Raw genomic sequence first — 24,716 nt, forward strand, 5'->3', positions numbered from 1 at the left:
TGGGGTCGGAAAGAGGTTTCCTTGGCTGTGGAGCTGAGAGGTTGGAGGTGTCTCCCTACCCCGCTATTCTGAGAACTGTCCTTGGTGCTGAAAAGCCAGGTGCCAGTACTGAAGAGAGCCGCTGTGGGTCCTAGAGGCTACTGAGATAAGAATGCTGGCTCGAACTGAGATCCTTAGATTTGGTGCAGATTAACTTAGATTTGGTGCAGATTAAAGAGTTCTGATCTGTGCGTTTGTGAAAGAAGGTTAGACGAGAGGTGTGTGGTAATATGATTATTCTTACCGTATAATAGTAATTATTGGAACTAATATTTACAAAGCCCTGAAAGATAACACGAGGGGAGAAAGTGGATGGGAAAAACACCGCTGGCAGTTATTTTCATTTGAACCTCAATTGGGAGAAAGCAAATGAGAATTAGTCGTGAGTTTTGGTTCCCAAGCCAGTGTAGGGGCATGGATATTAAACTCTTGTGAATAGTTATTCTTGGGGAGTGGGAGGACCAAAAAACTTCTCATGTTCTTTTACATGTCTGGGAATCTAGAAATGAATGTAGGTTGTGTAAGATAAATCCAGTTACTACCTTGTGTTTGAAATCTGGTTTATTACTGTTCTTGTGGGGTTGTTGTTACTGTTATTTTGGTCGTTTTCCTTATTCTTGCTTTTGGTACTTGGCGGGTGGGGGTGGGTTTTGGAGCGCTGGGATTCGCACAACCGATTTGGCCTCAAACACTCGCAGGTGCCAGGGCATCAGCTTTTGTGGCCGCAGCTTGTTTATCGCTTATTAAAAAAAAAAAAAGCAACGTGCATTGTTGAATGACAAAGGAAATGGGGCGGAAAATTAAAGAATCTTTCTACAATGGTGATGGGAACGTGGGCACCCTACAGTCGTGATGTGAAATCCAAAGAGGGCAGGGACCTCATGGCTGTAGGGTTATTTCCGCCCTCCACTTCTCCCCCCTCCAAAAAACATTTCTGCATCTTTTCTTAGCTCACCTTCTATCAGGGAGGAGAATATTAGTTTCTTTATGTCATCCAGTTATCCACAAGACGGACAGACTGAGAAATAATGATTACAGTTTTTCTTGGAGAAGGAAAAAAAAAATCCAGATTCCAATTTGTTCCCTAGATATTATGTCGGGACCTGAGTTGTGAACGTCTCCATATGTAGATACAGGTATTTTTTAAGCTGCCGTGACTTTTTTTTTTTTGCACGAACTTCGCATTATGTTTGCAGGATTGCGGTGCTCCCAAGGAAATGAATAAACAACCAGCCAACAGCCTGGAGGCGGCGGTGACGCTGGGCCTCCACGATGGCTCGTGCGCACCCAGGACAAGCCCGGAGCAGGGGCTTCCCGCGGCGACCGCCGCGCCGCCGCCGCGTGTGCCAAGGTCCTCTTCCACCGGCGCCCAAACTTTCCATTTCCCCGACGCGCGAGCCTGCGAGGCCGAGCGGCCGGGAGTAGGGGCTTGCAAACTCGGTAGCCCGCGGGCGCCGGCGGCCTCGGCGGCTCTGCGGGACTTGAGCGAGGCGCACGGCGCGCAGGCCGCCCCTCCTTCAGGGGGCGCCGGGCCCGGCAACGCGCTGCATTGTAAGATTCCAGCCCTGCGCGGCCCGGAGGGGGATGCGAACGTGAGCGTGGGCAAGGGCACCCTGGAGCGGAACAATACCCCGGCCGTAGGCTGGGCGAATATGAGCCAGAGCACCGTGGTGCTGGGCACGGATGGAATCACGTCCGTGCTCCCGGGCAGCGTGGCCACGTCTGCCGTCCAGGTAAGCAGGTCGCGCTCGAGCCACGCCGCCTCCTGCTCCCCAGCCGCGCGAGAGGCGAGCCTGGCCGAAGCGGGTGCACGTGTGCTGATGGGGAGACCGGTTGGCAGTGCCAGGTGATGGATGCGGGAGGCAGCTTTGGGGCTTCGGAAACTCGCACTGCGCTGGGGTCACTAGTTCAGGGCGCGAGGGCTGCAGCGAAGCTGCCAGAGGAATTGCGACCTCAGGACCTGCCGCTACCTGCCCCTTCCCAGCCTCAGGGGTAGCGGAAATCCAGGTGCAGACTCATTAAGCAGTTGAGGCATTTAGATTCTTACCCCTTTCTGCAGACAGGACTCCCCCTCTTGCTAATGACTGGGTCTTTTTTTTTTTTTCCAAAACAATTCTTAATTTAAAAAAGGAGAAGAAAATACAGAGAAAAACCTGGGGGAATAATAATTTAAGTCCTGTAGGCTTTGCACTGCGAATTACATTTATCACATGAGAACTCATTTGATGAGAGGTGGCTTACATGAGGCCAGTACTGAAGTTCAAGCCTCAGAGCCTATATTTTCCAAAACCTGGTACCTAATTTTGTATATATATATTTTTTCTTAGAGTACCTCTCTCAATTGTATGAGCCTCAGGCCCCAAAAACCTGGATTCACCTGTGCATTTGATCCTTTACGCTCAACCAGAGGCATGAAAAGCCCACAAAGCAAATCCCAGTCCTGAGTTAGGGATGAGGCAGCTATTCCTGGTGGCCCCCCTCCCATATGGACTTTTGTCTTCTTCCATCTCCCTCCAGTTTCTCTTCCTCCTTCCCTGATTTCTTTCCTCCATCCCCTTTCACATACTTTAGCTCTTCCTTTCCCATTGCCTGCCTCTACGCTATCTCCTCTCCTCCCCTGGGCTCAAGGGCTAAGCGTGTGTAGCCAGTGGTGGGCTCTTGAACCAGAACATCTGCCTGTGTGAGATCTAGGGTGTGTATAGCCCTTCTTAGTTACTCTAGTGTTTGTACACACACACACACAAACACACACACACACGCCCACGCAGCAAGAGCTCAGCTGTTACAATAATTAGAAATGGACATAAACTTAGGCTTTCCCGCTTGCCCTTGCTTTTGGGGTCCGCCTCTGGAGCGTTTGACTGTGTGCATTAACAGCCAGTGACAGCATGTGCCCAAGAGTGTGACCTCAGGTAGAGGCAGAAAATTTGTTCCGTGTGCCTTGCTTAACCTCCGCACTGCGGCAAAAGGAGCTGGAATCCCCACCCTTCGTAGCCCCGGAAGAATTGAAGTGGGGGGGCGGTGGCTGGAGGTGGTATGTGTGTGGGAGGAATGTAGTGGGGATATTAAAGGTGTTCAGTATAGATCAAGCCCTGCCTTTGCCTATTTTCAGCTCTGCCCATCTTTCTGATTCTCGCCTTTCTGACGCCCACCTCGGCCCTCTTCCTCTCTCCCCAAGACTTCCTTCCCATTTTGGCAGCTGCTGCTTTACCCTCCATGGCCTGTGGAACAGTGTGGACGTGCCAGGTTGCTAGAATGAGGTGGAGGGTGACTGAGGATGTGGAAGCTGTGCAGTGGCTCGGGTCCCTGGCAGCTTTGTGTGGTGTCCAGGCGTCCTGAACATTTCCCGAGTTTATTTGAGGTGCCTTCACCTACAGTTTTTTCTGCTTTCCAGTGAGGCATTCCAGAACCAGGGACTGCCCCAAGAAAGCATCTTAGTGTGAGCTTGGAGAGGTGAGCTCCAAAGATCCACAGACTGTGGGAGCTGGGGGGTGCCTCAGGGGACAGTGATTCTGAGCCCCTCAGTTTACAGATGGGGACACAGAAGCTCAGCAAGGGCCAGTGGCTTGCCTGGGGTTATCCAGCTGGGAGGATAAAGTTTAGACCAGAACTCAAGGTTTTCAATGTCCTGTCTCTTTGCATGTCTGTTTCTCCATTCTCCCTGTTGTTTCACCCTCCCCCGGTGTCTCTCTCCTTCCCACCTCCCTTGCCCCACTGCTGAAAGGTGCCCCCTTCAATGAGCTGACCAGGCAGGTCCTGCCCGTAGGCTTTAGAGAAAGTGAGGCAGGGGCTCTGGCTGGCTTCAGGCATTGCAGCTCTCCTTCTGGCCTTAGCATGGGGTCCAAAAAAAGAAAGGGCTGAGTAAGGGGTGTGAGGAATTTTGGGGGGAGGGGTTGGTTAGGGACCTGCTTGCTGGGGACTCTAGGCATGATATTGGGGGCCTGCTTGTCAAATGAACTCTTGGTCATGGGTTGGGGATGGAGCGACCTGCTTGCAATCAACCTACAGTTCAAGGTTTGGGGAAAGCTGCTTGCTGGTGTGATTTGACTGCAGGATTTGGGAAAGAGGGGTTCAGGAGTCTATTTAAGATGGCTCTTCAGATCAGAATTGGGAGCCTCCTGCTGAACGACTCTCTGCAGGATTGAAGGGTCAGGGCCCTGCTTGTAGATGCATCCTCTCTTCAGAATTGGGGTCCTGCTTGCCGATGCATCCTCGGTTGAAAAGTGGGGTCCTGCTTGCTGGGAAGGATCCTCAGCAGTGGGGGAGGGGCGGAATGGGGCCTGCTTGCGGACCTTCTCCGGGGCTCGTATCCGACCATGTGCTTTTCCGCCCCCAGGAGGACGAGCAAGGGGATGAGAATAAGGCCCGAGGGAACTGGTCCAGCAAACTGGACTTCATCCTGTCCATGGTGGGGTATGCAGTAGGGCTGGGCAATGTCTGGAGGTTTCCCTACCTGGCCTTCCAGAACGGGGGAGGTATGGCTTTTCCGCTCTTTCCGCCTGCGGCGGGGCGGGGTGGGCACTTGTGGGTTGGGGGGTGACGCAGAGCCCCGGGACGGGGACCGAAGCTGAGAGGAGAGGCTCAGAGAAGCCTCCTCACACTCCAGTTCGTCCCCTGTGGGCATCCGTGTGAAGCCGGAGGGCAGGAGCTATTGAAAGTGGTTGGCACTAGATCCAGGAGGCTTTTATCTGGAGATGGAGCTCAGAGACGAGATGGGTCCCCACGCTTCCTCGCTGGTCCAGCTTGGGGGGCTGGGCCCCGATTCAACTGAGCATTGATGCAGGGAAGTTCAAATCCTAATTTAGCCCACAAGTATTTCGGTATCCGACACACTCCCCGCACCTAAACAACTTTAGAGCCAGGAGCTGTGCGGTCCTGGACACTGAATTAAGGAGGTTTTAAGATCATAACCTGGAAATCCGAGCCTACATAGGGGACTTTGGGAATGGGCGCTTGGGTCGTGCAGAACGCAGGATGCAGGTGAACCAGGAGTGGGGAGAACAGAGGGGCTGGGGGTTGTGCTGTTGAAAATCTATTAGAAGCACCCCCACACACACATCCTCATGGGCACAAGCAGGGCATACTCTGACTTTAGCAAAAATCGTTTTGCACAAACGGTTTCCGTTTCATTTGTCCTCACTGGGTGGAAGGAAAACCGTTTCTAAAGTGGGGAGGACGCCAGTGAGGCATGCACCAGCTGCCAGGCCTCTAGGATCCTCTCCTGTACCCACTGAGGAGGGACCTGGCACGTTCACGGTCCCCTTTGCAAGGCGGGGCTAAACTGACAAGTCAAGCCCCCTCTAGGAATAGGAATTTGCACCTAGGATTCCCTTTCACAGCTTCTCAACTGGACCAAGGAGACCAGAGCTGTGCCCCTCATCCCATCGGGTTAGGCAGCTTAAGTTTTGTGTGTTTGTTTGGTTGGTTGGTTTTGTTTTTTGATTTTGGTCTCTCGGTGCGCTCCAGGCACAAGGACAAGGGACAGATGCAGCGCCACGTGATGATGAAAACGGAAAAATATGTTAATACCCCTCCCCCTAATTCCAAATTAGGACACGTTGACAAGTATTTATGAGGAGCGCAGAGCGTTCGCAATCAGGGGTGCCCCGGAAACACACATACGGGCGCCCCAGCCATGTTACCCCTTGGTTCTCTGCAGGGAGTCCCCGGACCAGGGTGCTGCGTTAAGCTTTACAGTACCAGGAAAGGGGGCGACACTCAGGATGAGGGTGGGAAGGGAATTCCAGTCCAGGGAGCGCGGCAGCTTTGCAGCCCTGCTGCTCTCTCTGCTGGGCAAGTCAAAAGGGTCCGTGCTTTGCTCAGCCCGGGATCTGCGATCTGCAATCTGCGAAGTGTTGCGCTGCGCAGGGAGTGGGACGCTGGGAGGGAAGGCAACCTCTTCCGCACTGCGGCTCTGGGCCCCTTCGCGCGGGTGGAGAGCTCGCTTCCTCCCTCCCAGGAGCAAAAGAGAAAGATTACGCAATCTACATCTTTCTTGAAAACCCATTCAGGAGAGGATAAAGCAAGAGCCCTGGTTTAAAGCAAGAGCCCTGGTTTTGCCCTGGCAGGAAAGGCCTTTCCAGCAGGAGGAAGAGACTAGAGAAAGATCAGCTTTCCTTCAGTGGAGCCCAGTGTTCTGGGCTCTGGCATCTCGAGTCCTGAATTGGTTCTGACTCTGCGACAGAACTCCCTTGTCCAAAGGTCATGGCTATTCCCCAAGCCTCTACCAAACAACCTCAAAGAATCCTTGAGGATAAAGAACCCCAGAGAACCCTCAGGAAGTCTGCGGAGACCTGCCAGCTACTGGTGCCCTAGACTGGGCGTTCTGGGGAATAGACATGAAGGATCAACACCAGGGGCCCTCGGTCTAGATAAGACACCCACATAAATAGTGTCAAGTGCTTAGCGCCTGGGGAGAGGTACTGTGGGGGGACGAGAAAGGAGGCTTCCTGAAGGAGGAAGCATTTGAGTTGACCTTGAAGGATGGAAGGGACTTCTAATGTGGAGAAGGAAGTTGAGACGTGTGTGATGGCTGAGGCAGTGGGGAAAGGGATGTCCCTGCCACCCGTCTGGCAGAGCAGGTCCAACCCTGGTTGGCAGAAGGTATGCAGGTAGCAAGTTGAGGGCTCCTGGAGTCCTAGCTTAGAAGATTTTAAGGTTTTGGAGGGCTGAGGTGCCAATGAGATTTCACCAAATCTGACTCCAGTAGTGAATCAAAGGTGTGGATTTGTTGAACATTAGAAGAGCTTAATTTGGGGACGTTGAGGTACTAAAATAAGAAAGAGAAAAGAAGAGAAAATAAAACTCACCCAGTACGCAACCCCTAGTGACCCATCCAGTGGGGAACTGAAAAAAAGAATGTGTTTGCAGGGTACCCTTGTACTTTTTAGAGGAGGGCTCTTAAATGTCCTGGGTACCTGTGGTTGAGCTGGAATATCGAAAGCTTCCTAGAGAAGGCAAGGGAGCTTCCTCCCTGAGGGGGAAGGTGGAGCCAGCTGGCCTGGGCCCCCCTGGGCTCTCACCTCTCACTCTCTCTTTCCAAGGTGCTTTCCTCATCCCTTACCTGATGATGCTGGCTCTGGCAGGGTTGCCCATCTTCTTCCTAGAGGTGTCTCTGGGCCAGTTCGCCAGCCAGGGGCCGGTGTCTGTGTGGAAGGCCATCCCAGCCCTACAAGGTGAGTCTCCCCTGCCTTCCAGCTCCCTCAGCCCTCCCCTGCCCTCTATGGCACCACGTGGCCCCGGGGAGGGAGACCGGCTTCTGTGATCAGGAGAACCCACTCCTTCCTTCTCTGTTTGATCAGTTTCACCACTGGGGCCCTCTGGAGAATGGCCCAAGATCACCTCTGGCATTGTTCCGTTCCTGGCAGAATGCCTCAATGTCCCTGGTAGACACAAGAGTCTATCCCACTATTAGTGTATCCATCTGTAAGAGAGAGCCAAGACCTAGGTCCCCACCCTGTGCCCAACTGTAAGGATTCCACAGGATTTGGAGGAAATGAATTCCTGGAACTTTTGCTTCCACAGGCTGTGGCATCGCAATGCTGATCATCTCCGTCCTAATAGCCATATACTACAATGTGATTATTTGCTACACACTTTTCTACCTGTTTGCCTCCTTTGTGTCTGTGCTGCCCTGGGGCTCCTGCAACAACCCTTGGAACACGCCAGAATGCAAAGATAAAACCAAACTTTTATTAGGTAAGTTTGGAGATACCTACACTAGGTGAACTATTCATTCATTCAATGAAGACGAATTGAGAACATATTATGTTTGCCAGGTTTTATGCTAGGTGCTGGGGGCACAGAGATTAAAACCAACATCAAATATACTTAATTCTAATATTTAAGGAGCTCATGGCCTAGAGGAGGGGTAATCAAACTTTTGTTTGCTCATGAATAGCTGGAGTGTTTGTTTAAAATGTAGAATTACAAGTCCACCAAATAGTCTGAGTTAACTAGATTTGGCTGGGGTCAGGTCCCCAGGTGACTCATATGCACGGTACAACTTGTAAAGCAATGGGGTCTAGCGTCTAGGGGAGTGACGCTTGTGATCCTGGGTCCACACTTCACAAAATGCTGCCTAGTGCATGAGGTAAACATGAGAAGAGACACTTAAACTGAGGACCTGTGATAGAAAGGTGCATAACGCAGAAGACCTAACCTAGAAGAGGGGAAGGCTGCCCGGGGAGGCAAGGCGTGTTCCTGGGGGAAGGCTGGTTCGGGCCTGAAATCCACTGGGACTTGAGGACTTGGGGGAGCTGTCAGCTTGTTGGGTCAAGGGCAAGAGCGTGACGGTGAGGAGGAGCAGGGCAGAGTGGCTGGCAAGGCTTCTGGTCTGTAAGACGTTTTGCCCCTGATGGTACATGTGTTTGTGTCAGGTAACTTCTCCTCTCTGGATCTCAGTTTTCCTCATTTGAAAAATAGAAATCCTAACAACATTCTTCATCCTACTTACCTCTATAAGGAGAAAAGAAACGGAGGATATGATCGCAGTTGGAAAAGCGTACAAATAGAAGGTGCTAGTATCAGTTGCCTTTGAAGGTGCTGATCATTTTAATGGACACCAATAGGCAAGTAGTTTCTTCTCTCCCCAGCGGAGCTGTTATTCCCTTTAAGCTGGATCTGGCTGAAGTCAGAATCCTGTGGTCTTTTAGTGTTGGTCCCCCAAACCAGTACTTTTGCCCTGACAGCCTGCACACTGCAGAACTAGGAAGTTACTTAAACGCCTTGAGTGTGTAAGAGAGAAAGATGATCCATCCCTCCCACACCCCAGAGAGATGCACATTCCTAAAGGCAGTAACTCACACTGGAGTATTTTTACACATATGTGCATGTATGCACACAACATGTCCAGCCTCCACCTTGAGAAGCTTTGAATGAGACTGCAGGAAAGCTAAAGCTGGAGACATGCGCCCATCAAATTCAAACCCAGTGCACCTGAGGTGCTCAGGAATGGGAGGATGGGGATTTGTGGGGTTCCCAGGTGTGCGGTCCACTAGTGGAATGACCGAGAGTAAGTGCCTCTAGACTCTCTGAGCCTCAGTGCCCTCATCTTTACAATCTCCATGTGGACGGATTCTTAACTTAGTGCAGTGGTTCTCAGCCCAAGCTGCTACACAGTAGAATCACCTGGGGAACTAGCAAATCAAGACATCACTTAGGGTCCAGCCCAGACCAATTAAATTGGGCGCTCTGGGGATGGAGCCTAGGAATCTATTTTTACAGTTCCCCAGCTGCACCCAAGGGTAAGAACCACCAGGTTGGTGTTTGCCCACGCCCCTTAATTAAGCTGCCCTTAACCATGTTTGGAATGGAGTGCCCACTTCCTTTGCCCTGCAGTCCCTATCAACTCAGGGTCACCTCTGCAAAGCTGCTGTCTGAGAAAACCCCACTCAGGTACCCCACTTAAGGTAGCTGTTCTCAGATTCACAACCAACAATCTGCTGCCGGAATGGATTCCCAAAAATGCCATTTTGGCAAAGTGCATTTTCTAGGATGTGGGGCTGGAATGGAGAAAAACCTCAAGGTCATAACAGTGCCCTGCCTGTCCTTCCCAGATTGTGTCTGGGACGGAAGTTACTTTCCAAGGGAGTACCTCTTCCAAGGAGAGATGTTGCCTTGATCCAGCCTCCAAGGAAGCTTCCCTGGGCACGTCCCTCAGGGAATCACATGGGTCCCACAGCTGTTCCTCGGGAGGGATAGGAGTTCAGAAACACGTTCTCCTCTGCTAACAATAGCCACTAATATTTGTGCAGCACCTTAATAATAATAGCCAGCATTACTTACTACACACCAAGCACCATGTTAAACCCTTTAACTCATATTACCAATGTTAAGATGGATAACAAGCCAACATATGGTTTAATTATTATTTCCATTTTACACGTGAAAAATCTGGAGCTCAAGTTTATAAAGCTAGCTCTGTGGTAGAGCTTAGATTAGATTTGACCCCAAGTTTGCCTGCCTCCCAAGGCCATGGTCCTAACCACCATGTTAAATGCTCCGCAGCTTACAAAGCAGCTTCATAAATGATGTCTCTGCTATTCCTAATAAGAGCTGTATACGTCCCAAGGGGCAGGTGACATGATCACTATTTCACAGGTGACAAAGTAGATTCTAAGCCTTAGAGGGTGGAAGTATCAGGCCACAAGTCTCAAGGTAGAGCCAGCACAAGAATTTGGGTCTCATGACCCCTGATTCTCTGCTCATCCAGGGTTCCTGAAGGTTCTATTCTATCAGTCCTGGCAGAGTGACATCTGTCCAGTTGTTCCCTAACTGATGTTTTTAGCTGAGATTCTGTGGGTTTAAAAGAAAGTTCGTTTAAACAGTAGTCTGACTTAGTAATTCCACTTCTGGGGATCTATTGTTAGAGGAAAATCAGAGACACAGGTAAGGACTATTCGAGATTGTTCATTGCAGTCACATTTACAATCTAGGAAAACACCGGAAACACGTAGACGTGTAACAAAAATTCAATAATTCCGTGGTTCAAATAAATTATAGTGCATCCGTAGGATGAAGTATTCTATAGTCTTTAAAAGTGAATATTCATTAAACATAGGGAAATCGTCAGCATATCATGTTAAATGTAAAAGCAGGATACCAATTTATAGTATAATTTCATTTTTACTAACAATATGTGCTGACTAGAAAACATATAGGAAGGTGATACGCAAAATGTTAACTGGTAAACTTGGGGCCATTCTTTTTTTTCTACATTTTCTATCAGGGATGTGTATTTATTTTATAGTCGGAGAATATACATGTATATGTATGTGTACGTATATATATATACACACATATATATAGTGTGTGTGTATTTTTTTACAGCAAGCTGAGCACGATGACTGGGCCAGGCGTGTGGGTGCAGGGCCCCCCCTGGTTTTGTGGAATTTTTTGTCTGGCTCACAATATCCCGGGGAACATGAAAGGCAGAGTGAAGACATTATACAGCTAAGCACCTTGTTGACTGGTATAAACCATAAAAACGATGCAAGCTCTGAGCAGAGAGAGACAATGGACATTTTTCACTCTATTCCCTGGAAACATATGGACAGGCTGGGCAGATCTTATTTCATTCTTAGCCAGTGCTTTAAAAGTTTTTGTTTGTTTGTTGAAGATGGAGGTATCAATCCTTTCCCCTCTCTTAGTGGAGCCCCTCCATCTGTCCTTCCCTGGGTTATCCGCACTGGACCGGGGCCAGGTATCCTTTGTGTAAGTATTGATCCTTTGGGGTCCTGGGGTGTCTTGGAAAAGGGGTTGATGGCCTGACTTTCAGAGACATGGGTAGCTTTGTAGCCCCACTGCTCTGCTGGACAAGACTGGAGTCCAGACAATGATGTCTCAGGCTGCCTCCCAAGTGGCCATACTGAGAGAGGCTTGTTTAGGAAATGGAAAAACTCCCTCCCCCAAGGCAGTGTTCCACAAATGACCTTCCAGGCTCACCCTACCCCGTGATAGTGGGTCGCTGGTCCCAGGAGAGGGGGGTAGATTCCCACGCCATTATGACCTTCACTCATAGCAGGGAGGGGTTTATCCCATGGCCCCTCAGCTCTGCTAGGGACATACTGCCTGGGAGCCCCACCTCATCATTCAGATGCCAGGACCCTGTACCTGCTCCAGCCATGGGCAAAAGCCCTGGCTCCATCCACCGCGGAGGCTGAGCTTGCCACACATTTCTCAGGTGTAGATTGTGAGAGAGGCTGTCTTCTTTAGGGGCATTCAACCCTCCAGGTATTTGTAATGTTGAAGGGCTAATCCATGCCCTGCCAAGTAAGACCAACAACTGTTCTTTGAAATTAGGAGCTAGCTGGGTCATTTAAAATGGGAAGCGCATAACTACCATTTCTGTTTCTGGAATGGCTTAATTTTCATTAGAACCTTAATTCAGTGATTCCTTTTCTCCCTGGTCTTTCACGTGCTTTCATTTATTCATAATTGCCCGCGTAAAGAGAATCTCATTCGAACAGCTTCCAATTCAGCACGATGCTTATCGCTGTTCTTTGTTCAGGGTTGCTGGGCCGCAGAGCTCGCCGATGACACGGCCCATCGTTCCGTTGCTGGCCGACCTGAAGGCGCAGTGTGCTGGGAAGCACGCCTCTGCCGCCCAGTGGTGGGAAGGGATGTTGCAGGAGGCTTGAGGCTGCAGGGAGCCCTGCTGCAGTGCCTCAGGGACGCTGTGACCTTGCACTGCAGCGGAGAGCGGTGATCCAGAGACGCCCAGAGACGCTCTGTAGGGAAGCTGCCCATGTGCTTCTCAGTGCCAGTTTTGGAAGCAAGCGATTTGACGTTTGCCCGTGTGTTAACGATCTCTTCTGTCTTAGGGGACGTACTTTTGGGCAGGAGGACGAGAAATAACTTCTGTGCTTACTTACAGAAAAGGGCTATGGATGGTGCTTTAATTGTCTTCATTCTGGTCCCTGCTGGGGGAAACAAATGCTTCCTCGGTAAATAGTTGGTAATTATGAGGTGAGAATCCCCCTGAAAGTCTCTGTTATTTGATTAAAGAAGATAATTTTGAGTAAGAAGGCATTTTGAGGACTCTAATAGTGGTGGTTCTCAAACCTGGGAGATTTTGGCAGGAGACATTTGACAGTGTTCATAGACATTTTTGGTTGTCACAACTGGGCTGGGGTGGGGTGGGGGGGGGGGGTGTATGTTCCTGGTATCCAGTGGGCAGAGGCCAGGGATGTTACTAATACCCTGCAAGGCATGGACAGAGAGTTTTCTCGTCCCAGGTGTCAGTAGTACTGCTGTTTAGAAAAATTCTGGTCTAAAGGACTAATCAGAGGGAAGGGATTCTTTTAATTACTCTTTTCAATTTTATCCAGTATTCTGAGATATTCTGGGGGAATGTGTGGGAGGTAGTAGATAATTTATGGCTGGCAAGTGGGATTGAGAGATGATGCTGAGGATTAGAGATGCTCACCCCATGCAAAGGTATAACAATGGCGATTGCATTACGGCTAAAGTTTTACTGAATCCAGCTGTGTGCTAGGCATTGCATGAAATTTTTCCATTCATGATCTATCTCGCTTAATTTGGTTCTTGGAACAACCTTCAAACTAGATACACTATTATCAGAAAATGGAGGCTTGGACAGATTAAGGAACTCATCCAAGCTCTCAGGGCTAGTGGAACTCCTGAACCCATGGTTTTACCCACTTCGCTGTTCCACAGAGGGCATAAATTGGGATTCCATGCACCAGATCTAGGCTGCATGTGCTTTTTTTTTTGGTTTTGTTTTGTTTTGTTTTGTTTTGGTCCACAGTGCTTAAGGACAATTTGGCCTTATTTCCAATGTTTTTTTTTTTTTTCACACACACACTGTATTTTATTTTTACAAGAGATAAATAGACTGACACCAAGCATTGTACATGGATGACCACAACAAAAGCAACAATGATTGCAATTACCAAACATGAAACACACTCATACTATGTCATAATATTGACATTCAGTCCAGTAATCCTCCACTGTAACAGCTCCTTTACTTTGCAGTGAAAATTGGTTTGTATATTCTTTGCCTCTGAGTCCTTGTGGGATTTTTTTTTTTTTAATTCAAACAGAAAGTCACAAAAATTATACTCATCCTCATCAGTTCACTCAGTCCCATGTAATTAATTTTTTTTTTCATCTTGATCTTTTGTTAGCACTTTTATGAGTTCATCAGTTTTTCATTAGAGTTCTGAAAATGCTTATTCATTCAGTTCAGCAGTACAGTCAGTTACCAGAAACCTGTACTTGTCAGAGTCTTTTCCATGAATTTCCTGAAGATGAAACCCTTTTATAGGAACATATTTACAGAAGCATCAAAGTACACCCAGAACTGTCTGTAAATGACAGAAGACTTTAAAATGACCATGGTTAAAGATTTGATGAAAGTTCATAATAATGCAGTTGACAAGAAAATTAGTTATTTCTGAGATATACATTTTAAAGTAATAACTAGGATTATGACTTATAACATTATACCAGAACATATAAGATTTTTAGAAATTTCATGTAATGTCTGAAACATTTATATTAACATATTTCCATACAAATAACCCAATGAAAGTTTAGTATTAGTTGTTTTGTTTGTTTGGTTTTTTATACTGCAGGTTCTTATTAGTCATCAGTTTTATACACATCAGTGTATACATGTCAATCCCAATCGCCCAATTCAGCACACCACCATCCCCACCCCACCGCAGTTTTCCCCCCTTGGTGTCCATATGTCTGTTCTCTACATCTGTGTCTCAACTTCTGCCCTGCAAACCGGCTCGTCTGTACCATTTTTCTAGGTTCCACATACATGCGTTAATATACGATATTTGTTTTTCTCTTTCTGAATTACTTCACTCTGTATGACAGTCTCTAGATCGATCCACGTCTCAACAAATGACTCAATTTCGTTCCTTTTTATGGCTGAGTAATATTCCATTGTATATATGTACCACAACTTCTTTATCCATTCGTCTGTCGATGGGCATTTAGGTTGCTTCCATGACCTGGCTATTGTAAATAGTGCTGCAATGAACATTCGGGTGCATGTGTCTTTTTGAATTACGGTTTTCTCTGGGTATATGCCCAGTAGTGGGATTGCTGGGTCATATGGTAATTCTATGTTTAGTTTTTTAAGGAACCTCCATATTGTTCTCCATAGTGGCTGTATCAATTTACATTCCCACCAACAGTGCAAGAGGGTTCCCTTTTCTCCACACCCTCTCCAGCATTTGTTGTTTGTAGATTTTCTGATGATGCCCATTCTGACTGGTGTGAGGTGATACCTCATTGTAGTTTTGATTTGCATTTCTCTAATAATTAGTGATGTTGAGCATCTTTTCATGTGCTTCGTGGCCGTCTGTATGTCTTCTTTGGAGAAATGTCTATTTAGGTCTTCTGCCCATTTTTGGATTGGGGTGTTTGTTTCTTTGATATTGAGCTGAATGAGCTGTTTATATATTTTGGAGATTAATCCTTTGTCCGTTGATTTGTTTGCAAATATTTTCTCCCATTCTGAGGGTTGTCTTTTCGTCTTGTTTATGGTTTCCTTTGCTGTGCAAAAGCTTTGAAGTTTCATTAGGTCCCATTTGTTTATTTTTGTTTTTATTTCCATTACTCTAGGAGGTGGATCGAAAAAGATCTTGCTGTGATTTATGTCAAAGAGTGTTCTTCCTATGTTTTCCTCTAAGAGTTTTATAGTATCCAGTCTTACATTTAGGTCTCGAATCCATTTTGAGTTTATTTTTGTGTATGGTGTTAGGGAGTATTCTAATTTCATTCTTTTACATGTCACTGTCCAGTTTTCCCAGCACCACTTATTGAAGAGACTGTCTTTTCTCCATTGTATATCTTTGCCTCCTTTGTCATGGATTAGTTGACCATAGGTGCGTGGGTTAATCTCTGGGCTTTCTATCTTGTTCCATTGACCCGTGTTTCTGTTTTTGTGCCAGTACCATATTGTCTTGATTACTGTAGCTTTATAGTATAGTCTGAAGTCAGGGAGTCTGATTCCTCCAGCTCCGTTTTTTTCCCTCAAGACTGCTTTGGCTATTCGGGGTCTTTTGTGTCTCCATACAAATTTTAAGATGATTTGTTCTAGCTCTGTAAAAAATGCCATCCAATGTTTTAAAATGGAGAGATTTCATGTAAATATCCGGATTTTCTGCATCTTTTATCAGGACACCTAGAAAAGCATGGCACTGATTGGCTGGTAAGTCGTCCCTCGGTATTAATGGGATTGGTTCCAGGAGCCCTTTCGGATACCAAAATCTGCAGATGTTCAAGTCCCTTATATAAAATGGTGTAGTACAATGAAAACAGTATTCAGCCAACCGCCATTGAAATTTCATTCTGTGGTTGATTGAATCCATGGATGTAAAACTGCGGATACGGAGGGCAGACCGTACTCTCTGTTTTGCCACCCCTTTTTACCCTCCATTTTATATCTTTGTAATTTGTGTCACCAGCCTGGCTTCTGAAGGTGTTTGAGTTTATGTTCCCTGCTCTCTGCTTCCCAGTAAAGTGGTTAAGAGCATGGCCTCCAAAGAGAGAGTGACTGTTGGCCTCCTGATTCTGTTGTGTGACCTTGGCAAGCAACCGCACTTCTCTGTGCCCAGTTTCTTTACCTGTAACATACAGATAATAACAATACCTACCTCGCAAGTGTGGTGTGAGGCTCAAATTAGTTAATGCATATGACATTTAAAATAGTACATAGTAAGTGCCATATAAGTGTTAGTTATTGTTGTTATTATTACTTTTCATTTCTTTATAAATTAATATCCTTTGGCATTAATCCTGGTGGACTCTTTATCTAAAATATCCATCAAGTGATCATAGAAACATTGTGATGTGGTCAGAAAGGCTTCAGTATCTTCCTGTTTCAAATGAGGACAATCATAGGCACCTCCCAGGTCTTCTGAGGCTTCCACAAGATAATAAGTGGTAAAGCGTCCAGCACGGCACCTGACATGCTAAGACTCACCTGCTTAGTTCCCTGTTCCCATCCCAGCCTAGGTCAGGCATTCTCAACCTCAGCACTGTTGACATTTTGGGCTGGATAATTCTCTGTTGTGGGGCTGTCCTGTGCATTGTTGGATGTTTAGGAGCATCCCTGGCCTCTGCCCACTAGTTGCCAGTACCACCCTGTTCCCCAAATATGACAACTAAAAATGTCCCCCGACATTGCTAAGTGCCCCCTAGTGGACAAATTCGTTCCCAGTTGAGAACCAATGTGTTCAGTCCTGTTGCAGGCTCACGAGCACGTGCGAGTGTGCAGAAAGCACATGGCACATGTATCTTAGGGAACTTCTGTATGTCGGCCGTTGTGCCAGGCAGTGGGTTCAAGCTGGGCTTATTAGTAAGCCTTCTGTGGTAGAGCCCTTCAGAAGTTTTACTTATGTCTGATTAAAATTCATTTCTGCAAGCCATTTATTTTTTGTGGAGTCATAACGATCTGGCTTTGAATCCTGATTCTCTTCCTCATTAGCTGTGTGATTTTGGTAGAATGACCTAACCTCTGAGCCTTTTTCCTCATCTGAAAGACGGAGGCAATAGTACCCACAGCACAGGCTGTTGTGAGCCTTAGGTGAGATAATGCATGTAAAGTGCTTGGCGTGTAGAGAGCGCTCCAGAAATGAGAGCCGTCGTTGCCGGGACCGGGCACTGCTGGGGGGTACCGGGGGCTCTGGGATGAATAGCACACAATTTTGGGGTTCATCTGCATCTAGCTTTGCTCAGTTAATACCCTCGCAAAGTTACTCTGCAATATTTGGCAAATATGTTTGGCTTTTGTTTTTAAGTTGCTAGAGAGATACACGTGTCTATTTTCTGTACAGATTTCACTGTGTTTTCGTTCCATCCTCTCCTAAACAGATTCCTGTGTGATCAGTGACCATCCCAAAATACAGATCAAGAACTCAACTTTCTGCATGACGGCCTATCCCAACTTGACAATGGTTAATTTCACCAGCCAGGCCAATAAGACGTTTGTCAGTGGGAGTGAAGAGTATTTCAAGTAAGATTTTTAAAAAACTTTTCTAAGAGAAACCCAGTGAATTAGTGACTATCCAACTTGTAGACTAGAGGGATGGGTTGTGCCTCCCTCTGTACCCTCCCTACCTACTCAGATGCTCAGGGAGGAAGACTTTTTCCCTGGTCTGGCTTCTGGGAGCGGGTTATTGTGCCCTGTGGGCCTGGAGAGGAGAGTTGGCTGAATGCTGGTGGGAACAGAATTGGTGCTGCTGTAGTTCATGATGTTGATGCCAAAAACATTGCAAAACCTTCCTCCGATGTGATCTAAGCAGACCTTCAGCTGACTAGGTTGTTTTTTGTTTTTTCTTGTTTTGTTTTTTTCCTTCTGCACTTGTGAGGGGAAGAGAGACAAAAATTCAGGAAAGTCAGGAAACAAATCATGATCAGTGATTTGGTTTAAAGGAGAACTAATTCTTTCCTTTTTTTTTAAAAAAAAACAGTTCTGTCTTAGTTTTCTACTTTCTTCATCCATTTTGCCAGACATTGGGGATTGAGGTTTAGGGATTTAGGAAATCCTCAGCCACCACAGGAAGATTTAATAACGTTCAGGGAATTATTTCATAAGGGAGGTAGATGGAGACAGAGTTCAACAGAGAGTAGATAATGTTCTCTAGCTAGGCCTTAAGTCGGGGGTTGTAAACTCAAATGTACTTGGGGGCAGGGAGGAAGAGGTAAGACGATAGAGAATGGTGGGGACTGTGGCTAACGGGAGGGGAGGTCTGCCCAGTATAAGGGAGGGTGCTGATGCTCAGCTCCAACTGACCCCTGTCTGATGGGAATGTGGGCAGTGCTGCCAGAGCTTCCATTTTACAAGAGAAGTTGGAAATAAAATAGGAGTTTTTATGTGTCTCTCCCACTTTAAATGTTAGCAAACTAATTCAAAGGAAACTCTGGGGTCACGTAAAATGCATGTATCAGGGGGCCCCTGGTTTGTGGCCTTTACTTAGATAGTAGGAAGTGGTTACTACTGTTCCCACTAGTTCTTCCAAGCTTTCTCTCCTGTGGACTAAGAGGGCACATGGATGTTTCCTGTAGAACAGAAGGGGCACTTAGGCTGAATGAAGAAATAACCCCCTTTGAAGAAAACGTAGGACCAGTGAGGGTGGGCCTTGATTCACCCTGAACTCTGAGAAAGGAGTCTGACCTCGTGGTGGGCTGAATTCTGATCACATAATCCATGTGGTCAGGCGTATTATAAAGTGTTTTGCAAATCTGCTTTTGGTGGCTTTGCTAATCCTCTGGGAGCAGTCTTAGTTTCCAAGAGGGAATGTTATCAGGAGCTTCTTGGGGCCCATCCAATATTCCTTATTAAATCATGGAGTAGTTGAGATGGCCAAGGGGCCGTGGAATTGTTGGCTAGATGGCCTACCCATTGTGGGGTTGGGGGTCCTTTTCAATGCTTAGAAGTATGGTCCCTAAGGTTTGGTAGCCCAGGCTGGTTCCACCCTTGGTGACTTCTACTCTACTGTAGAGCCCAGGTTGCCCCAGGAGTTGAGACTAAAAGAGCTCCAGGTTGCTCTCATGAACCGCAAAACAGCCTCTCACAGTGTCGCTGGCTAGCTGGCCGGAGGGGTGCTGCCCCCTTCACTTCCCTCAGGAGGTCAGGACGCTCGGCCGTCATGTCTGCAGTCCAGTAGAGTCTGGATGCTGGCTGGCCCTTGGTTCAGGTCACAGAAAGACACCCACCTGCACGCACAACACTTTCATCCAGGCTGTGTGACTTTATTACGGAGTTGAGGGGATTGTCGCATCTGGCGTCATGACTCATGGTCTCTGAAGCTGCTTCCTCTCCCCGGGGGTGAGGCTGCCTGCTCGCCCTCTAGCCAGGGATGCGGGCGTCGCCACCTTCAGCTTACACACAGGTGCCAGCAGCCGCTGCAGATGAGCGCCAGCCCCCTTCTGTTTGCGGCTGGTTGTCTGTCTTCGAATACGTTCCTTGAGTAAGGCCCAGCCAGCCCTGCTTTTACATTTCAGCCAACCTCAGCCCTGGGACATGCCCATCACAACCTGAACTAACATGCACAGCAGCATTTTTAATTCTTTTACCATAATGACTCTGTACTGATTTTTTTAAATTTAAAGTTGTACAAAAACTATTGGGATACATTCTCATAAAAGAGTAGAACAATACAGAAACACACAAAAATCATCCTTGACAGTTTAGAGTTTCTGTTAGTGATGTGTCCTTATATAAAGACAACAACCTCCATAATGCCCATTCTGGGGGCTGCTACACCAGGACCCCCGACGCTGTTGGATTTGTTGCACTGCTCCTGCGGCAGCTCCAGATGACGGTGGAGCTGACATAGCCTTGTTCAGAGCCCGCCCAGGGCCATAATTAATTTTTTTTAAGTCGAAGTATAGTTGAATTACAATATTGTGTTAATTTCAGGTATATAGCAAAGTGATTCAGTTACACACACACACATATTCTTTTTTAGATTCTTTTCCCTTGTAGGTTATTACAAAATATTCAGTATAGTTCCCTGTGCTAATACAGTAGGTCCTTTAGGGCCATAATATATATATTTTTTATTTATTTATTTTATTTATTTATTTTTGGCCGCATTGGGTCTTCGTTGCTGCGCGCGGGCTTCCTCTAGTTGCAGCGAGCGGGGGCTACTCTTCATTGCGGTGCGCGGGCTTCTCGTTGCGGTGGCTTCTCTTGTTGCGGAGCACGGGGCTCTAGGCACGCAGGCTTCAGTGGTTGTGGCACGTGGGCTCAGCAGTTGTGGCTCGCGAGCTCTAGAGCGCAGGCTCAGTAGTTGTGGCGCACGGGCTTAGCTGCTCCGTGGCATGTGGGATCTTCCCGGACCAGGGCTCGAACCCGTGTCCCCTGCACTGGCAGGCGGATTCTGAACCACTGCGCCACCAGGGAAGCCCTTTAGGGCCATAATTAATTAAAAGCAGGGTAAATTCAGTGGGTCTCACCGCAGACAGCTGTGGGAGGGAGCCCGGATCAGCAAATCCCTCACGGCCTGATCTGATCAGGTCCCTGATGGGGAGGGTGGGATGCTGGGATTTTGTCTGAGGCTCTGCAGGAGGATAAAGCCTGCAGACTGTCACCTCTGCCAGCTCATTCTTCCCCTCCTTCCTCCCCTCCCTCCTCTCTCCTTTCAACTCATAGGTACTTTGTGCTGAAGATTTCTGCAGGGATTGAATATCCTGGCGAGATCAGGTGGCCACTAGCCTTCTGCCTCTTCCTGGCTTGGGTGATTGTGTATGCATCCCTGGCAAAAGGAATCAAGACTTCAGGAAAAGTAAGAACTTGTATTTATCTGAGAGAAAGCTCTGGGACCCCCAGGGCTGTTTGTGTCACAGAGCAGCCGAAGGGCACTGGGATGAGAGTCGGGAGGCGTGGGTGGAATTCTGATTCGTCCCTGAGTAGCTGTGAGGCCTTGGACAAGTGACTGCACTGCTGTCTGTAAAATGGGATAATAATGCCTTTCTCCCCGGGAGGTTTTAAGGGTTAACTGAGACAGATGTACTCAGGGCTCCTCGTGGATGGCGGGGGCTCTGTGGTGAGTTTCCTTCTTCCTTCCCTATTGGGGGCCCTTCATTCAGCAGATGGCATTCCCCGATATGATTCAATCTCTCCCGAAAGTCTAGAACTGGTGCTGCCGGCTTTTTGCTTCTTGGTCTGGCTGCCAGCTCAGTCACTGCTCCTCCCAGGAAGCTGGAAGGAGATCAAAGTTGTGCAGGGGATTCCTTCTCCTCACTCCTGACCACCATGTTCTCTGCCTTTCGTGCCCTTTCTCCAACCCCATCCCAACACTCTCCCACCCCACGTGCCCCCAGCATGATAGGGCGATAGTCCTGCCCGCGGGATTTTGGTGGAGCACGTGCTTGGCCCCTCTTGCTAGACAGTCGCTTAGCAGGTCCTTTGGAGGTGGTAGGACACCCACCCCAAGCTCCATTCCAAGGCACGGCAGGCACGGTGTGCAGGGTCCCTCAGGACACGCTGGATGTTGTGGTAAAGGTCCCAGTGTTTTCCTCTCATCTTCCTGCTGCTTTAGAAAACACCCATGAAACGGTTAACCAACCACTTTGATGATAGCCAATACGAGTTCACCATCTGGAGAGTCATTTGCATGTCTCAGCATGAAACCCCAAATGTCTTTAAGGCCCAAGGAATAGAATGTGATGGTGGACTCTGAGACCATAGGTTGTGGAGTTTGGCTTGGTCCAGTCGTCCAGGCCAGGGTTTACTGTGGTCACAATAGCAAACAACCCGTTTGGAAGGATCCGGCCTCACGGGGGTGAGGGTCCGTGCAGCCTCTCACCTCCCAGGCCTGCTTCACAGGCCCCACCAGGCACCCACACCTGGCACCCATCAGCCACAGAGAGCGGTCTGTATTCTCCCCGGACGCATGGACAAGCTCGCGAGGGCCTTCTGATAACAATTCTTTCTGGTGCCCTCCATGTAATCTGGTTCCACGTGGGCTTGAATGGTGTATTCTGGCAGCTTGGTCGGGGTCCCCTGAGCCAGTGGTGCCCTTAAATGACATCAGGTGGGGAGAGAGCCAGACTGGGGGTTAGGAGACCTGGGTTCTAGCCCCCCAGCCCTTCCGTGGTGTTTTCTGTGTAGGGACATCTCTGCTTGGACGATGAAACCTGGCTGAGCTTTGGATTTGCCCTTAGCTTTTATTTATTTAGCCAATAAGTGGAAAGCAGATTTTCTTTATCTTAGCTATTTCAGGAGCCTTCGGTTGTCTCATTTCTAAAGTGAAGGCAATTGGATTGGGCGATGTCTAAGACCTGCTGGCTCTAACATGATTCTGTCGGAACACTTGCTGGGTGAGCTGGGGGTAATTTTCCTCTCTGACCTCCGTTTCCCCCTCTGTAAAATGAGGGCTGGGATTGAGGACCCTGCCAGCTCTGAATGAGTATTATGAGACTGGAGCAGTTGTTTTTCTAGGGCAGGAGGATGATGAGGAAGTGTTAGCATGACCCTCACAGTAACGCCCTGTGAGTCCTGAGGTTTCCTGGGCTCCTCGCCTTCTGTGACTTGGAACTGAGTTTGGAATGGCAGTAAAGGGCCAGCCAGGTGATTGTTTAGCAAGAGGGACCATGTCTTTGCTCAGCCAAAATCGAACTGCAGGACCATCACGTGTAGCTAGAGATAGAGAGAGGGCACCTTCAACCATAATCGAGTGGCCAGACAGGTCTCTAGCAGGATAGGCTAGAAGGTGTGATTGGCAGGAGAAGAGGTGTTAGGTGAGGAGGATCAGATCAGCAGCCTTGTTGGTGACATGAGGAAGGACGGCCTGGTGGCTTTAGAGTCAGACCTGTCTGAGTTCAAATCCCGTCTTGATCACTTTCTAGTTGTGTAACTCTGGATAAGCTATTTAACCATTGGAACCTCAGTTTCCTCATCTGTAAAATGGGGATAATAGTACATACCTCATAGAGCTGTTCTAAGATTAGGTGAGAGAATATATATATATATATATAAAATACCTGGCATATGGTCAGTTCTTAATTGACATTAACTCTTTTCATTTTTGTGATAATGATTGACTGATGTATTGAGTGGATATTGTGCCGTGCTGACATCTTGAAAGCAGTGGCTCTGGTGGGGAAATGAAAAGAGAAAGGGAACTTGGTTGAACACTCTGTGTGCCAGGCACTCTGCTAACTACTTTACCTGCATTAGTGCATTCAATCTGCCCAACAACCAGCTAGGTAACGACATTTCTTTCCATTTTATAGATAGAGAAGCTGAGGCGCATCAAGGTAGAGTAAATTGCCGGAGGTCACACAGCTTTTTTTTTTTAATGGTGTAGTATTTACATATAACCTACTCACAAACACCCGAATACTTTATTATTTTTAAAATTATTTATTTATTTATTTATTTATTTGGCTGCGCTGGGTCTCAGTTGCGGCATGCGAACTCTTAGTTGCAGCATGTGGGATCTAGTTCCCTGACCAGGGATGGAACCCAGGCCCCTTGTATTGGGAGCGCAGAGTCTTAGCCACTGGACCACAAGGGAAGTCCTGGTCACACAGCTTGTAAGTGGCAGCGCTGGGATTTGAACCCAGGTCTGTCTCCCTTTAAAGCCTAGACTCTTTCCACTACATGACATCCTCTCCCAAGGAGCGGCTATTAGAAATAGATGGAAATGCAGAATTCTGGAGCCGTCATTTGCATCTGGGGGGATAAAAGTCCCCCCACTGTGAATCAGGACCCTTGCACTGCTACCCCGTCCTGCTGTCAATAGCTGTCATTGCCAGCTGGGCAAGTCCCAGGAGGCATCCGGGTCCCATCTTTCACATCTGCAAATTCAAGGGTTAAAATAAATATTCTCTAAGATCCTTCTTTGCTTATCAGTCTGCAATTTTGGGGGGATGGTGTTAGAATCAGTTCTTGGCATTGATTTAGAATTTAATCCTTGGTGCTAGATTTTATGGGCTCTCTCTCTTTGAAATGGGGATTTTTGAGTAGCCCTGAGCAAGTAAGCTTTCCTTTTAGATCTGCTAAGTTATCTTTCTGCTTCATTGAGAAAGGTTTCCAATTAGGGATCAATGATTAATTTTCTTTTAATGAGGAATACCACCAGAAATAATGCATCCCAGTTTATTATCCTGCCCTGGCTTGTGCAGACATTAATCATGGAGCTTTGTTTGGAAGCACGGCTGCGACACCTCATTATGACAGGCTCCTTTGTGATCGAAGTTCCACCAAGACTGTCATTTCTAAGCAACAGAGATGTCCTTCTTCTGTTGCAGCAAGATAAACTCAGTTCCTTTTGTTCAGGGCCCTAGGAGACAAGAGTGGCCGGTTGCTTCCTATGAGACCTGAGTTTCCCTTTGAGCAGCTAGAATTCCAGAGGCAGGGGCGACCAGCAGGCAGTCTGAAGGTCAAATGCAGCCCATCTGACCTCAGGGGCCTCTGTGCCTGAGAGTTATGGCAAAGACACAAAGCTAGCTTAATTAGCTGGCACTGGCTGGGGTGGGGGCAGTGGCCTTACCACCTGTTCAGGGCTCCCGTTGTGAGGACAATGCTGCCAGGTGTCAGGCCAGCAGGCTCAGATCAACTCTTCATTGTCACTCCTGCCAAGTATAATTCATTACTGTTCAAGTTTAATTCCGCTGGCAGTCCATCCTGAAACAGGTGCATTCTGAAGCCCCCATGACACAGGAGAACTAGCTGT

At 47.8% G+C, this 24,716-nt stretch overlaps 1 protein-coding gene across 1 annotated transcript in view; it reads left to right on the forward strand.

The window, feature by feature from the left end:
* The first annotated feature begins 1,256 nt into the window (after positions 1-1,256).
* The window catches only part of SLC6A5 (solute carrier family 6 member 5), a 53,890-nt gene continuing 30,430 nt past the window's right edge, over positions 1,257-24,716 (forward strand). Inside the window, exons 1-6 of the mRNA XM_068554895.1 lie at positions 1,257-1,772; positions 4,376-4,514; positions 7,083-7,214; positions 7,564-7,737; positions 17,401-17,542; positions 20,687-20,819. Of these exons, the coding sequence (XP_068410996.1) occupies positions 1,257-1,772; positions 4,376-4,514; positions 7,083-7,214; positions 7,564-7,737; positions 17,401-17,542; positions 20,687-20,819 (1,236 nt within the window). The remainder of the gene's footprint in view (positions 1,773-4,375; positions 4,515-7,082; positions 7,215-7,563; positions 7,738-17,400; positions 17,543-20,686; positions 20,820-24,716) is intronic.

Source organism: Eschrichtius robustus, chromosome 11 (assembly GCF_028021215.1).
Source record: "Eschrichtius robustus isolate mEscRob2 chromosome 11, mEscRob2.pri, whole genome shotgun sequence".
Classification (NCBI taxonomy): domain Eukaryota; kingdom Metazoa; phylum Chordata; class Mammalia; order Artiodactyla; family Eschrichtiidae; genus Eschrichtius; species Eschrichtius robustus.